Genomic DNA, 12,478 nt, shown 5'->3' with positions numbered 1-12,478 from the left:
ATTTAACAAGATTAAATAATTTGAGGCACATTACCTGTAATAATGCAATCAAACTCTTCCGGAGAGAGGCTATTGATTTTGCGCTTCTTATATTCTGGTGGGTTTTCACAGTAAATGTCTTCAACAGTTGCATTGGTGCTGCCCAACCACTCCACTAACCACTTCAGTTTGCAGTCACAATTAAATGCATTGCCTCTAAGATCTCTACAACAAATAAATCATGCATCGAAAATAAGTAGTCAGCTAATGTGTTTCTCCTAGAGAACAAAAAAACAGGCTTTTGTTAAGTATGTGCCCTCTTGCTTATTCTCACTTGAGGCCTTCCTGGCTTAATTTGTCCTGACCCATAGCCAAACCTGCATACCAGAACCCACACAGCTTTAATTATATTAAGGTAATCCAGGAGATCTTAACTTGGTGATCAGTCAGAAATTTTTATTGATTTCCCCGAGTTTACAGGTAGGCAAAAGCCTACCAAACTAGTGACCCCTGCTTCTTTTGGATTACCCTTTCTCAGAAAGAACTTTCTAGATAACAAAATAGGAATTAATGTAACCTGATGGTCAGTCGGTCAGTATTCACTATCTCCTTTAGATACATTCATCTGGGGCTTCAGGAGACACAAGCAAAGGAGTTCTGTTCAAGTCTTTTACAGCTGTCTTCAGACAGATTTCCCATCGTATGTACAGGAACAGGCAAGTGCCAGGACCAGACTGTGTGACCACCTGGCCACGATCAGTCGTGCCAAGTAATGCTCCCAAATACACTGGCCACGTCCACATCTTACTACTGCAGCTCTGCACTAGGAATTCAGCCCACCTTGTTAATACAGGCAGCAGGCCAAGGATTTCTTTTTATTATCCCAGATCAGATGAAATGGGATTTGGTATATTCTAAACAGGATCTATTTCACTAAAGCAACGATAAGATTTATCTGTTTATCTGTATTTTGTGGTTTTACTAGTATTTTATATATATATATATATATATATATATATTTAAACAAATTGATGTTTTGATTTGGTTTCAATTAGATTTAGTATGGGATACTTACTTAGACACATGCTTTATTGAGAAAAGACAGCTTTCCCAGACATTGCTTACACATTAAAATGTTACTCCCTTAAATATCTTCCACCTTCCCCACATGCCTTGCTCTCTCATGCATCCCTAAGGATCCTCCCTTTTTAATCACGAAATCTTAATGAACATGCAGCTTTATTACATAAATACTAACAATATTACTTATCTTCATAACTGGTGGAATGTTCAAAACTATCACAAATTCTCAACAACAAAAACTGCAAGCCTATCCATACTGTGTAGTCTCTACCCAGTAATAAGATCCATTACTGGCTACTGGTTTGAATGGTTACTCAGAAAGTCCTCTAAAATAATCTCTTTATACTTCTAGTATAATTAATAGATTAATTAATTGCTTTCTTACACATTTGTTAAAGAATCCAAGCCTTTGAATATGTCTTTTGGAAGTGACTGGAGATTATTATTTGCAAGACTCCTGTAAAAGAAAACACTTCAGTATTAGTGCTAGTTCATGAAACTGCACATTTTTGCAAGTTGTGGTATACTGTGTGGGGTTTTTTCTTATGACAAAGAACACTGGTATTCTCCAGCACTTAGTTCTAAAAGATTGCTTTTAAGAATAGCTCACTTACTTTGTGACTTTTCCTTCCACTAAAATGCCATGCCTCTTTCTACTTTCTCACTCTTCAGCAGCCTTACAGCATTTACAATACTTCACTTAGCAGGGTAAAAAGTGCTATCACCTTTGGTGTTTTGCCAGCACCATTTAACATTTTAAAACAGTCATGATTGGATCTACTGATGTTTTCTTAATGAGATCCCAATACATGGTGTTCATATCACTGCAATTTCCCCACTTTCTTGCGCCTCTTCTGGAAGGAAAATCTTACTACTATGGGCTGATGGGCTTAGGCTTGGCTGATAGTTTTTGAAAATATGCAGTAATAGGCTATAAATTGCTGATTGGCATGTGTTGCTTTCCTGCAATGTGCATGTGTGTGTGTAAGTTGTATTAGACCAGCAAAAAAATGTTATTAATTCCCAGTTTTTAATGTTGGGAAAACTTGTTTAAATTCAGTGAGTATCCTAGCTAGTAAAAGTGATGAGGAAATGTGAGCAGGCTTTGAACAAACAGTATATTACATTTCAGTCACTGTCTCTGTGAGTCCACCAAAGGTCTCAGATGTCACAGGGGGCATGATAGAAAAAGAATAATGTTGTAAGGTATAGTTTATGCCTCTTCCAATTAACAGAATTATTTATTTCTTATGAGAAGAAGCAAAAATGGAAAGAAATCATTCTAGATTAAGATCTCAGTTAGAATCTGTAGCTAGTAAGACTTAGAACCTCTTCTGTTTTAATTTGTAAACATAAATGTTATCTATTAACCACAATTTCTCTAGCCAAACAAAGACACATAGGCACATACAAGAACAAGCCCAGATGTACTAGGTCTGCTGCCTGATTTAAAAACAAGTGTTTGTCTGATCAGGAATAGTAAATATGGGAGGCTTCCATTAGTCCATTCTGACTTCACCACTTTCAGAGTATGTCTCATTGTAACACTGTATGTGAATGTATCATGTGCTTCACTTACGTGCAATTTCATGCTGCAGAGCAATTCTTTAAAAGTCAGGTATTCACTTGGAAAAATCTGTGTGGACTTGCAAGCTGAGACAAGTTTAATGCCCTATATAGTTTTTATATGTTATTATATAGCAAACTAATAGGGACGATGTTCTTGGAAGTAGGAGTGGTTCACCACTGCCATGGGAATATGACTGACAGAAAAATTTAGGCAAGGTTTATGCATTTGCCAATTTTTGAATGAAAATTACGCAATTTATATTCCACTGTTAAAAAGCATACTTATATACTAGAAAACAGTGTCTTGACTAGATGGTGCTGTACGTGGTATTTGGTTTATAATAACAGAGTAAAGTTTGACTCAAACATGCAGTTAAACTTATGGTGACAGTTCTGAAAGAAATGCAATCAAAATTATGTATTGTGCATAGAAATTATTGTCCAATGCCAACTGTAAGATTTTGACATTAAATTAGTAAATTAGTAAAAAAATGCAATCTTTTTAAAATTTTTCTGTTCTTAAATGTACTCTGACCAGAAAATAAATCCTGTTGCACAAGAATAAATACTAGATGGCTCTCTTTTACAATAAGGAGACACTGTAATTATTGAAGTTAATCGCATTATAAAAGTACAAATGTTTGGATAGCTTACTGCATTCCACAATTTATGTTGTGAAAAGGAAGTAATAGAATAAACAGAACAAAGTTCATCTTATCTAACTTCATAGAACTTATTTGCGTGCTCATTTACTATGATTCTTTTAAATATATTTTACGTACACAAGTACTCTCTTGTTTCTTAAATGAAAAGTGCCTCAGGGTGCCAAATGATCATTATTAATGTGTATGTGCAATTTTTCCCAAAAGATGGCAAGTGGTTCTGCAAGCAAATTAAACTAGTGGTGCCTCTGCAGTTATTTTCCACAAATTTCTCATTGTCTTTGTGAATAGTGCTCCATGGACAAGAGCAGCATGATGCACAAATCTATGCCCCAAAAATGTGCATGCAAATGGCAGTTGCTCCTCAAATGTGGTTCTGTCTTTTGCATATGTTTTCTCTCGTGAAACTCCTGACATCCCCAGAAACCAATGTAACAGGCAAGACAAGAGATTAGTCTTGGACTAAATGCTCTGTGGAGAAGAAACTGTGCCTTCCTCTGTTTTAGAAAAGCAATTTGTTCACTAGGAGAAGCAGCTACTAAATAAGTAAATGAATATAATAAATAATGTACTGGACCCATTTGTGAATATAAAGCTACTCGTGCATAAATATTTTGAAGATAGGCTCCCAGTTACCAGCCTTATCCAGCTATCTGTGTTTTCTGACAACAGTATAATTCTGCCTGGACCTCTAATATGGATTGTTATCGGATGTGCACAGCCTTCTTATGTACCTCTTTCCCTCTCCTCTCTCCTTCCTCTTCCTCAGACCTACAGTCATTCCGTAAGTAACTTTATCTACACAAGTAGCCACAGTAGGCCTGGTTTCAGCCAGCTGTAAATCTTGTCCTGACCAAAAGGGAAAGCATAAAGTGTTTTATGGTACATTTACTAGGTGGTGACGATATGGTAAATTGCAATTTGACAATTATAGTTATGCATTAACTGTTTAAAATGGAACCTTTGCTTTCTCTCCTCTGTCAAAATATATGAAAGAAAAAGTTAAATGACCCTGTTTCAAAACCCTCTTGGAGATTATCATGTTAAGGCCAAAAGGTCAGAATCCACTCCCTTGCCTATGACATGCACCCCATGACATGCTTCAGAATGCAGATGCTCAGAACTGGGTATAAATCCATGTCAGGCACACTACAGATGCTTCCTTTTCTTCCTTTTCTTATTTTGTATTTTTTTCTGTTTTCTTGTAGTGTGTATTTTGTTTTTAAAAAATTTATTCCTCATTAAAGTACAATTATTACTAAAAGATAAACTTGCTGTAAGATAAGAGACAAAAGCCTGTATAAAAAACTGTCTCCCTAGCTCAGAGACAAGGATGCTACTCTTGTTTGCAGTAAAATGTTGCAGGTATTTGTTGCCAATGTGTGTCTCACCTGCTGGGCACAGTGTCAGAAATGCCCCTCCTGGTGTGGGCATGGGCAGCATTGCTCCTACTGCCACATCGGCATCCAGAGTGCCTTGGACTAATTTCCCCTCCCATCTAATGTAGCAAGGGGCTGCAGCAGGTCAGAGGGCAAGAGCTGGCCATGTTTCCAAGATAGCCAAAGGGCTGAGCAGCACACAAGGAATGGTAAGCAGATCCCAGTGTCAGCGGGTGACAGATCCTAACTGTGGGAAGCTCTTGCTCACATGCAGGAGAGGACAGGGTGCTGAGTAGGGTAGGTGCAGAATGGAAGAAGTAGATCAGTAAGCCATAATAAATACATCTTGTTGCAAGTGTTCTATTTAAAACTGCTTTGGGTGGGTTATTTTCAAGTTTGATTTAGTCAAATTCTTGCGGATACTATTACTGTCTGAAGTGGACACAGGCACAGACAGTGATGGCCTGTCCAAAGAATGACTGCAATATTCTCCTGGATCCATGTCAGACTAGGGTGTGTGGGAAGAGGTGTGTGTCCACCCCTCAGCCTCCCACATACCTAACCACAGCTCCTCCTTTCCAAGTCCCAAACTGGGACTCACCTCATCAGTGCCAAGATTCCCAATTCATACTCCTCCCTGCTTCTACATGCTCAGCTGGGAATCCCCTGTGCCCCAAGCAGAGAAAGTCAGGGAACTACTGCCTAACACGTATTTCTTTGCCTTCTACACATACCACAGTTTGGAAGTCTTTGATGGAAACACAAAGATTAACATTCTAATTAAATTACTATTAATACTACTTACATAATATGAACAGTTATATATGAAAATGAGAAATTCAACAACACAGTGGTTCAGTTACTGTATTAAATACACCAAGTAATATATTCAATCACTTTACTTACAGGTGAATTAAAGATTTCAGTCCTCTGAAAGTATTTCTTGAAATTGACTTAATGCTGTTGTTCTCTATGAACCTGTAATGGGTCGTAAAGTGATTCTGGTCAAAGCAATGCCTGGAACTTGGAAGCCCAACCCCTCTACTCAATAATGCCAGGAAATATACTTTTGTCCACTCACAAATATTCCAGATGAGGAAGGCCCATGAAAGCATCATCACTAATAACATCAAAAGTGTTGGACGTAAACAACCTGCATAAAGAAATGCAAAACAAAAGACCATTAGGTTATTAGCAGCTTTAGAAAATGGTTCAGCAAGCCATGGTAGGCCAAATTTCCACTGCTTGGTTTCATGTTTTTTCTGTGCAAGCACTGTAAGTAAGACTGTAAGGCTGATATATAGCACCATAGTGTGGTGCAAAGGGAAGGATCCAACCATTGTCAACTGGGGCCATCTGATAAAATTCCTTTGACTTCTGTGGGATGTAAACGTGGGTTTATCATGCCAGTGAAACAATGGGATTGTACAACTGCCTCTGGAGATATATTAGGACGACAATGAAATGTTCAAGTACTACAGAGGTTTAAATTGTCTTGGTTTAAATTGCTGGTTAGCCAGACATCAGGTTGAATTTGCAACACTGACAGGAAGGAAAATCCTTTAACTTTTAAGTTAAACTTGTGAGTGTATTTAACCTGAGTGTACTGAGAAGTTACTGAGGAAAAAAAGAGAAAAATCTCTTAATTCAGTCAGTGTTTAAGTCAGAATTATTTTTAAGACTTCATTATACCTCTTGGAGATACTCTTAGTGTATGCATCTAACAGTAAAAGTACCAGCAACACTTTCATTTTATGTAATTTTGTAAGCATTAAAAATGGACTAGCATTGATTTTTCCAGCTTTATTTATGCTTATCAGCCGTGTTTGCATTTGTCCATTATAATCTAGCCCTGGACCGCCACACTTTTATTGTGGTGAGACATCATCAAGTACGATGACCTTTACCCCAGTGGAATACTACATGCACATCTATATTTTAATCAATTGACCTGATGGATAAATAGATTCATACGATGACGTCCTTAGACATCCAGGAATGCAAGATTTCCAAGTACTAATTTAACCACTTAATGAGTTAATATCTTATTTTGAAGTTTACATTCAGAATAAATTGCAGGTAATTTATTTTCTCACTTGGCTGTTGCACATTGTGCTTTTTCCACTTTAGGTACGTTCCTATATGAAGTGTATGAAAAAATACAAGCAGGAAATTCTTCCTTTTTGTCAAAATCAAGAAGTACTTCAATTTTAGAGAAAACAAGTATTTTTGTAGAGTCCTTGATCCAGAAAACCAATTTATTAAATCCTGCAGCTAATTTTACTTTTCTGATGTGATTTGACTGGATAATTTTTCCTTTTCTGCACTCTACTGTATAATTTAGAGAACAGAGTGGTATCTCTTTAAACAGTATTGCTATTTTAGAGATTGCCAGGCTGATAGCATAGGTCTCACACTTGGTGAGCTCACTGGCCTCCCAACTCATACCTCTCCCCAACGGCTGTATCACATGTATTTTATGGACAAAGTGGTTTTTCTCCATTCTGTACTCAAACACCATACTTGCTACTTCTGGAGATAGAGGCTGAAGGTATTGCACTGTATCTAGGGACTGTATCACTTGGCAGGAACAGCACAGTGCTAGCAGGTGCAAATCCTGATGCCATGATTACCTCCCTTCTTTCTATGGGCTTTCTTGTCATCAGTTTATAAGGGCACTCTCAGCACGTTGCTAATATACAGAGATAAAAGTGCTGAAGATGAGAGCTGGGAGGTTTTCTCTACATTTAGGGAACACTCCTGCTGGCACTTCACCATAGCTGTGTAGGTTCTTTGTATTTTTGTTGTCACATGAAGAGCACAGAGCATACCATCCATACTACACAAGAAGAAAAGCTCTCCTGGACTGGGAGTAATGAGTAGTGTTTAGCTCAAGACTATGACTTTTCCAGAGACCATTGGTGCTACTACATTAAAAATAGTAGTAAATAGTAATAGTGGCAGAAATATTCCGTATTTGGAAATCTGTGACTGGTGTATTGGAGATACCCAGTTACATTTGGACTTCAAAAACATAGTGCTGGAGACTATTACTATTTCTATATGTATTTCTATTATTATAGAAATACATATAAGCTGCTAAATCTTGCTGTTGGCTAAATTAAACCTACCGTAATACAGCTATAATCACGCAAACCTAAAACTTACTGTAATGTTTAATTAACGTAAGTTTTCCATAGTCTTATTTCCCTTACTATCTTCTTCCAAATATGAAAATTTTTCTTTCCCATTTACAAACTGGAGTGTTGTCCCCACAGATACAATTTTGCTCCTATGGTCTGTGTTTCAGGAGTCATTTGCCTTAGATTAGCAGCCTGACATTCCAAGGATGGCAAGCAGCTCAACTACCATGTTAAAAATACATCTGGAAAAGAGATCACTCATTAAAGCCCATAGTGGAACAAACCCTGCTTTTCTGGGGTCATAGATTTTGTTGCAGCATTGATGAACAGCAGTGTAGAACATGCATTTCTTTGTACAGTAGAAATGGAAATTATTATCATTACCAAAATGCCATAAGATGTTGCCCAAGCCCACTGTGCCAGGCACTATAATAACTCAAAATAAGATGACTGTGTCTGTCCTACTCCACCATGCCAAATTCTGCCTGCTTTGCAGTGGGATTGCTAAGTGTAGGTGGTGTATCGTAGCCAAGAGAGATGATGTCCTACTCACTCTCTTCAGATACAAGCTCCACCAATGCTGCTGCTTTTTCTTTTTTCCTCTCCTTTGAAAGGCCCATTGCAGAAATTATGTGAAATATGTCCCTTTTGTGATCTATGACCACCTGGGAAAAGCTTCTCTGGAATAAAGCACCATGGAAAAGCATTTAGGTTTCCATAGTAACTGCATTTACCTATTTACCCTGTATCCAAAATTGTACAGTATGTCTGCACCTCCTTATCAGCTCCACTTGAGGTAGCAGAGTACAGCCAGGGTCAGGGCTTCAGCTGTCAGTATGCCACCAGTTTAATTTAACAGCCAGAGAGCTCCAGTACATCAACATTACACCTCTGACCACATCCAGAGTGCACGGGAAGTCGGTTTGGGACAGACATCCGATTTTGGTTCTGATCACACTGGGGAGTCTGCCTTGCCGGATTTCTGAGACAAATCTGGGTGTGTGTCAGGCTGGCAGCACATCCACTATAAACAGTTCAGGTTACACCCCCTCTACCTCTGTATAGCTCACAATTATATAATCGTATGCCCACATTTCTAGGAAATCCTGTGAGCCTGTAAAAATCCTGTGCTGAAATGCAGCTAACAGTTAAACATCCCAAAATACTCTCTTTCCATGTATACCTCTTAACAGTATTTGATTTTGAAATAACAACTTCAGTTTCTTTAATTGGAAAAAAATCATCATTACTTTTAATAACATAAAATAAAAAACAGGGTCAATTCCAGGTGCTATGAAGGCAAAACTCCCACTGAAGTGACTAAACTTCCACAGAAGTCAATGGCAATTTTACATGGAAAAGGACTTCAGGACCTGTCCCACTGCAGTGACGGGCCTGATCTGAAGGGTTCTGAGCTCACAGGCCATGGGAGTTGCAAATGGGCAGCTTTATACTGGGATCAGGTCCCAGGAATGCAGAAAATAAACAAGAATAGTTGTTGCAACACTCAAGTCCTTACTGTAATGTTAATTAAAGTACAATGAAGATAACATACATTCTGTCACCACAAGCTTCAGCATGTAAGCATTCAAAGTAGCACTGACAACAGATAGCCTTGCAAAATACAAAGTAAAAATTAAACATGCACTGCACTATCTTTCAAATTGCTAAAAAGTCTTGTATTTTATGATCTAATAAATCTTCTGCTGCTGTTTCTTATAAAATTAATACTAAGACTTTTTCTGAAATATTTATGAATACATATACATTTCATAACAAAAACTGTATCATATAAATATTTCTCACAGAAGCTGCAGAGATGGTGTGAGCAAAAAACTCCCTTCTGGGATTTTAGTAAAAGCAGATCTCACAAAGGATCTGTAAAGAAGAAAAAAACAACCATACATTAATGTAGCCTCATATATCTATGGTTATAATACTGATCTGGTCATCACAGAGAAATTTATTTATATAAGTAAAAAAAAATACCTCCCCCCCCGAATATAATGTGACAGGTTTCATGTACTATACAAGAAGGTATAAAATGAGATGTGTGCACATACACAGACACACAGACAGACAGACAGATGAAAGAGAGATAAAAATCAGGATTCAATAATGCAGCACAATTCTAACACACTAGCTGATGATTCTGAATGCTGGAGGTACTCCCTGCAGCAAGCATCCTTCTGTATGCACTGAAAACACCACACATCCTAGTTCATTTTAAATCATAAATTAAATAACCAAATGCTTACAGCCCTTACAGTGAGATAACATCAGGCGGAACGCTGCGAGGAATAGATCTGGCATTTTCACATAAAGCATTATCTTTGGTACAAGTACACCAGGCAGGACATTTTGGCTTCACTGGTTTCTTCCCTTCAGTCAGCAAAAGCACAGATAAAAGGCATAAGAAATAAGCAATTCTTCTAAAGGGTCTGCTGGCATTTCCCATTCTTTTGATCCGCTCTCGTTCCAGCCAGTTGAAAGAATATCCCAAAACATGAACAGGGTTCTTTATTCAGCCATTGGATGTCTTTCTATAAGTCCAGGTCAATATTTGTCTCTGCTTTCCCAACCCTTTTCTTTCTCTTTCACTCTGTTTTTGTAGATAGAAACCTGCAGCTGATCTGTATGTTTCCACTCACTCAGGCAATGTACTGCTCAGAGAAGAGACCTGCGAGGTGCTGTAAGATGGGGAAAATCCAACCGGCTGAAGGGAAAAAAAAAAAAAGAAAAAAAAAAAGACTTGCATCACCACAAAAACACTGAGCACAACACAGCATTAGATTGCAAAGTGATGTAACTGAGAAATACACTGCTTTCTGTTTTCACAGGGAGGCCCTTTCCCTGTTTCCAAAAATAGTACAGCATTATGTTTTGCTGGTGGGTGGGTGAGTGGGTGTGGGGTGGAGTGTATGTGTGTGGGGGGAGAAATCAGTCATCTCTTACTGGATCCCTACAACCTCATGAACCTTTCAGAATTATGCTTCGCATATTGCAAGCAGCAGAACTAATGGCAGTATCCACAGCAAAATGAAATAGAATGAAACCATCAAAAGCATTGCTGCAAAAACTGTTAGATTAATTTTTATCCTCGGCCTTTATTGCACATATTTGTACCACTGAAAAACAAGCTGCCACACATGGAAAATATTACAATGTATGAGAGAATGCCTTTGACTGTCATTCCTAAACAAAATATTTTCTCATGCAAAATAGACCCCAAAGACAGCTTTTTTTTTTTTTGCTTTTTTTTTTTTCCTTTTTTTTTTTTTCAGAAAAAGAACACTTCTCATTTGTTGCATGTTTTCTGAGCTGGTTAAATAAAGGCATAGGGGGATAAGGCATAGTTCTATAAGGACAACATTAATTTAAAGTTCAAGTTAAAAAATGTATTTGCTTGGAACTGGTTTGATCATTTTAGATGGAAAAAAAGCAAATTGTCATTTAAATACCAGCTGTGTTAAACATACAGTTAAGAATGGACCTTCTTTGAAAAGTGACAGGATAGGGACAGATCTTGGTGGTAATAATGAACCTTTACAATCCTGCCTGGAGGCTGCAATCAAAATGAGTGCTAGGTGTGGTTTGAGTGCTCTGTAAGATACAGTCCTCAGCCTGAAGACTTTACAGTGAACTACATTAAATATTGTATAGGGAACTTAAGCAGCACCTAAGCATTACTATATTAAGAATGGTAAGACAAAACTAACAAATGCCAAATGGCTGGGAAGCCATATGGGATGATTTTTTTGTTCAATATAGTATTGCTATTAGAAGAGTTTTGCAAACTTTTAACAGGTCTTAACACTTCTCCATTGGACTGTTTACATTAGACAGCTCACGAACACTACTGGGGTCAACCCAGTGGTACAGACATTTAATACAGCCAGGTTTACTATTGGCTCCATCACATGGATGTTTTCTCCTCACCAGGTGACAACCTGATCTCCTGATAAGATCTCTTTTGACTTCTGGTTACCCTTCCTTTGATTTCACCTGATGGCCACCTGGCTCTGGCCCATTGCTTCTGCTCTACAAGCCATGAAATCACAAGATCAACATCAGGCCATGTCTGTCTTCCTCAGGAACAATCCCAGCAAGACCTTAGTGCATATCCAGATATGACTGCCCACCAGGGATTTCACAGGCTATGGGCAGAGACTGCAAAACTGCAGGAAATTGTCTATGGATACAAGGCAGGACACCAGCACTGCTGAACCCTTTCACTGGCAGGTGGCTGTAGCCCATCTCCCTGCGATGAGGGGAGACACTCAGAGCTCACACCAGGTGTTGGGACTGCACCCTCTGAGGGACTGTAGGATTCTGGGGGCAGCCAGAAACGTCCAGAAAGCTTTCAGAGGCAGATGGCCACCTTCAAAGGCCCTGCTGGGAGAGGACAGCAGTGTCTGTGCACAGGCAGGCATCCGAGCCCGTGGAAGAAAGAGCAGGCTTGTGCTTTCTCAGCTCCCATGCTTTCTCTGTTGTGTTTTTGTAAAGCTTTTTGTTAATTTAAGTGTGGGCCAATGTTTTTGCTCTTAAGAAAACCTTCCCTGTCAGCAGTCTCTCCTGAAGTACCACCAGCTAAGAGTGACAGAAACCTGGGTTATTTCTGAGCCCTTCCACCTTCTGTAAGAAAACAGAATTACAGTAGCCA

At 38.5% G+C, this 12,478-nt stretch overlaps 1 protein-coding gene across 4 annotated transcripts in view; it reads right to left on the bottom strand.

Annotated features, from left to right (window-relative positions):
• Window positions 1–12,478, bottom strand: part of LGI1 (leucine rich glioma inactivated 1) — a 32,475-nt gene that overhangs the window by 5,208 nt on the left and 14,789 nt on the right. Inside the window, exons 2-7 of one of the 4 annotated variants that reach the window (XM_039553492.1) lie at window positions 10,083–10,531; window positions 9,622–9,693; window positions 5,754–5,825; window positions 5,579–5,650; window positions 1,448–1,519; window positions 35–204 (exon numbers count right to left, since the gene is read on the bottom strand). In XM_039553492.1, the coding sequence (XP_039409426.1) occupies window positions 35–204; window positions 1,448–1,519; window positions 5,579–5,650; window positions 5,754–5,825; window positions 9,622–9,693; window positions 10,083–10,273 (649 nt within the window). In that variant the 5' untranslated portion in view covers window positions 10,274–10,531. Of the gene's footprint in view, window positions 1–34; window positions 205–1,447; window positions 1,520–5,578; window positions 5,651–5,753; window positions 5,826–9,621; window positions 9,694–10,073; window positions 10,689–12,478 lie in introns of those variants that run through there. The other 3 variants (XM_010410559.4, XM_010410577.4, XM_039553494.1) reach the window with 3 other exon arrangements.

Source organism: Corvus cornix, chromosome 6, assembly GCF_000738735.6.
Source record: "Corvus cornix cornix isolate S_Up_H32 chromosome 6, ASM73873v5, whole genome shotgun sequence".
In the NCBI taxonomy this organism is placed as follows: Eukaryota; Metazoa; Chordata; class Aves; order Passeriformes; family Corvidae; genus Corvus; species Corvus cornix.
Note: the sequence above shows the minus strand (reverse complement) of the source record. Positions and strands in the feature narration are given on the sequence as shown.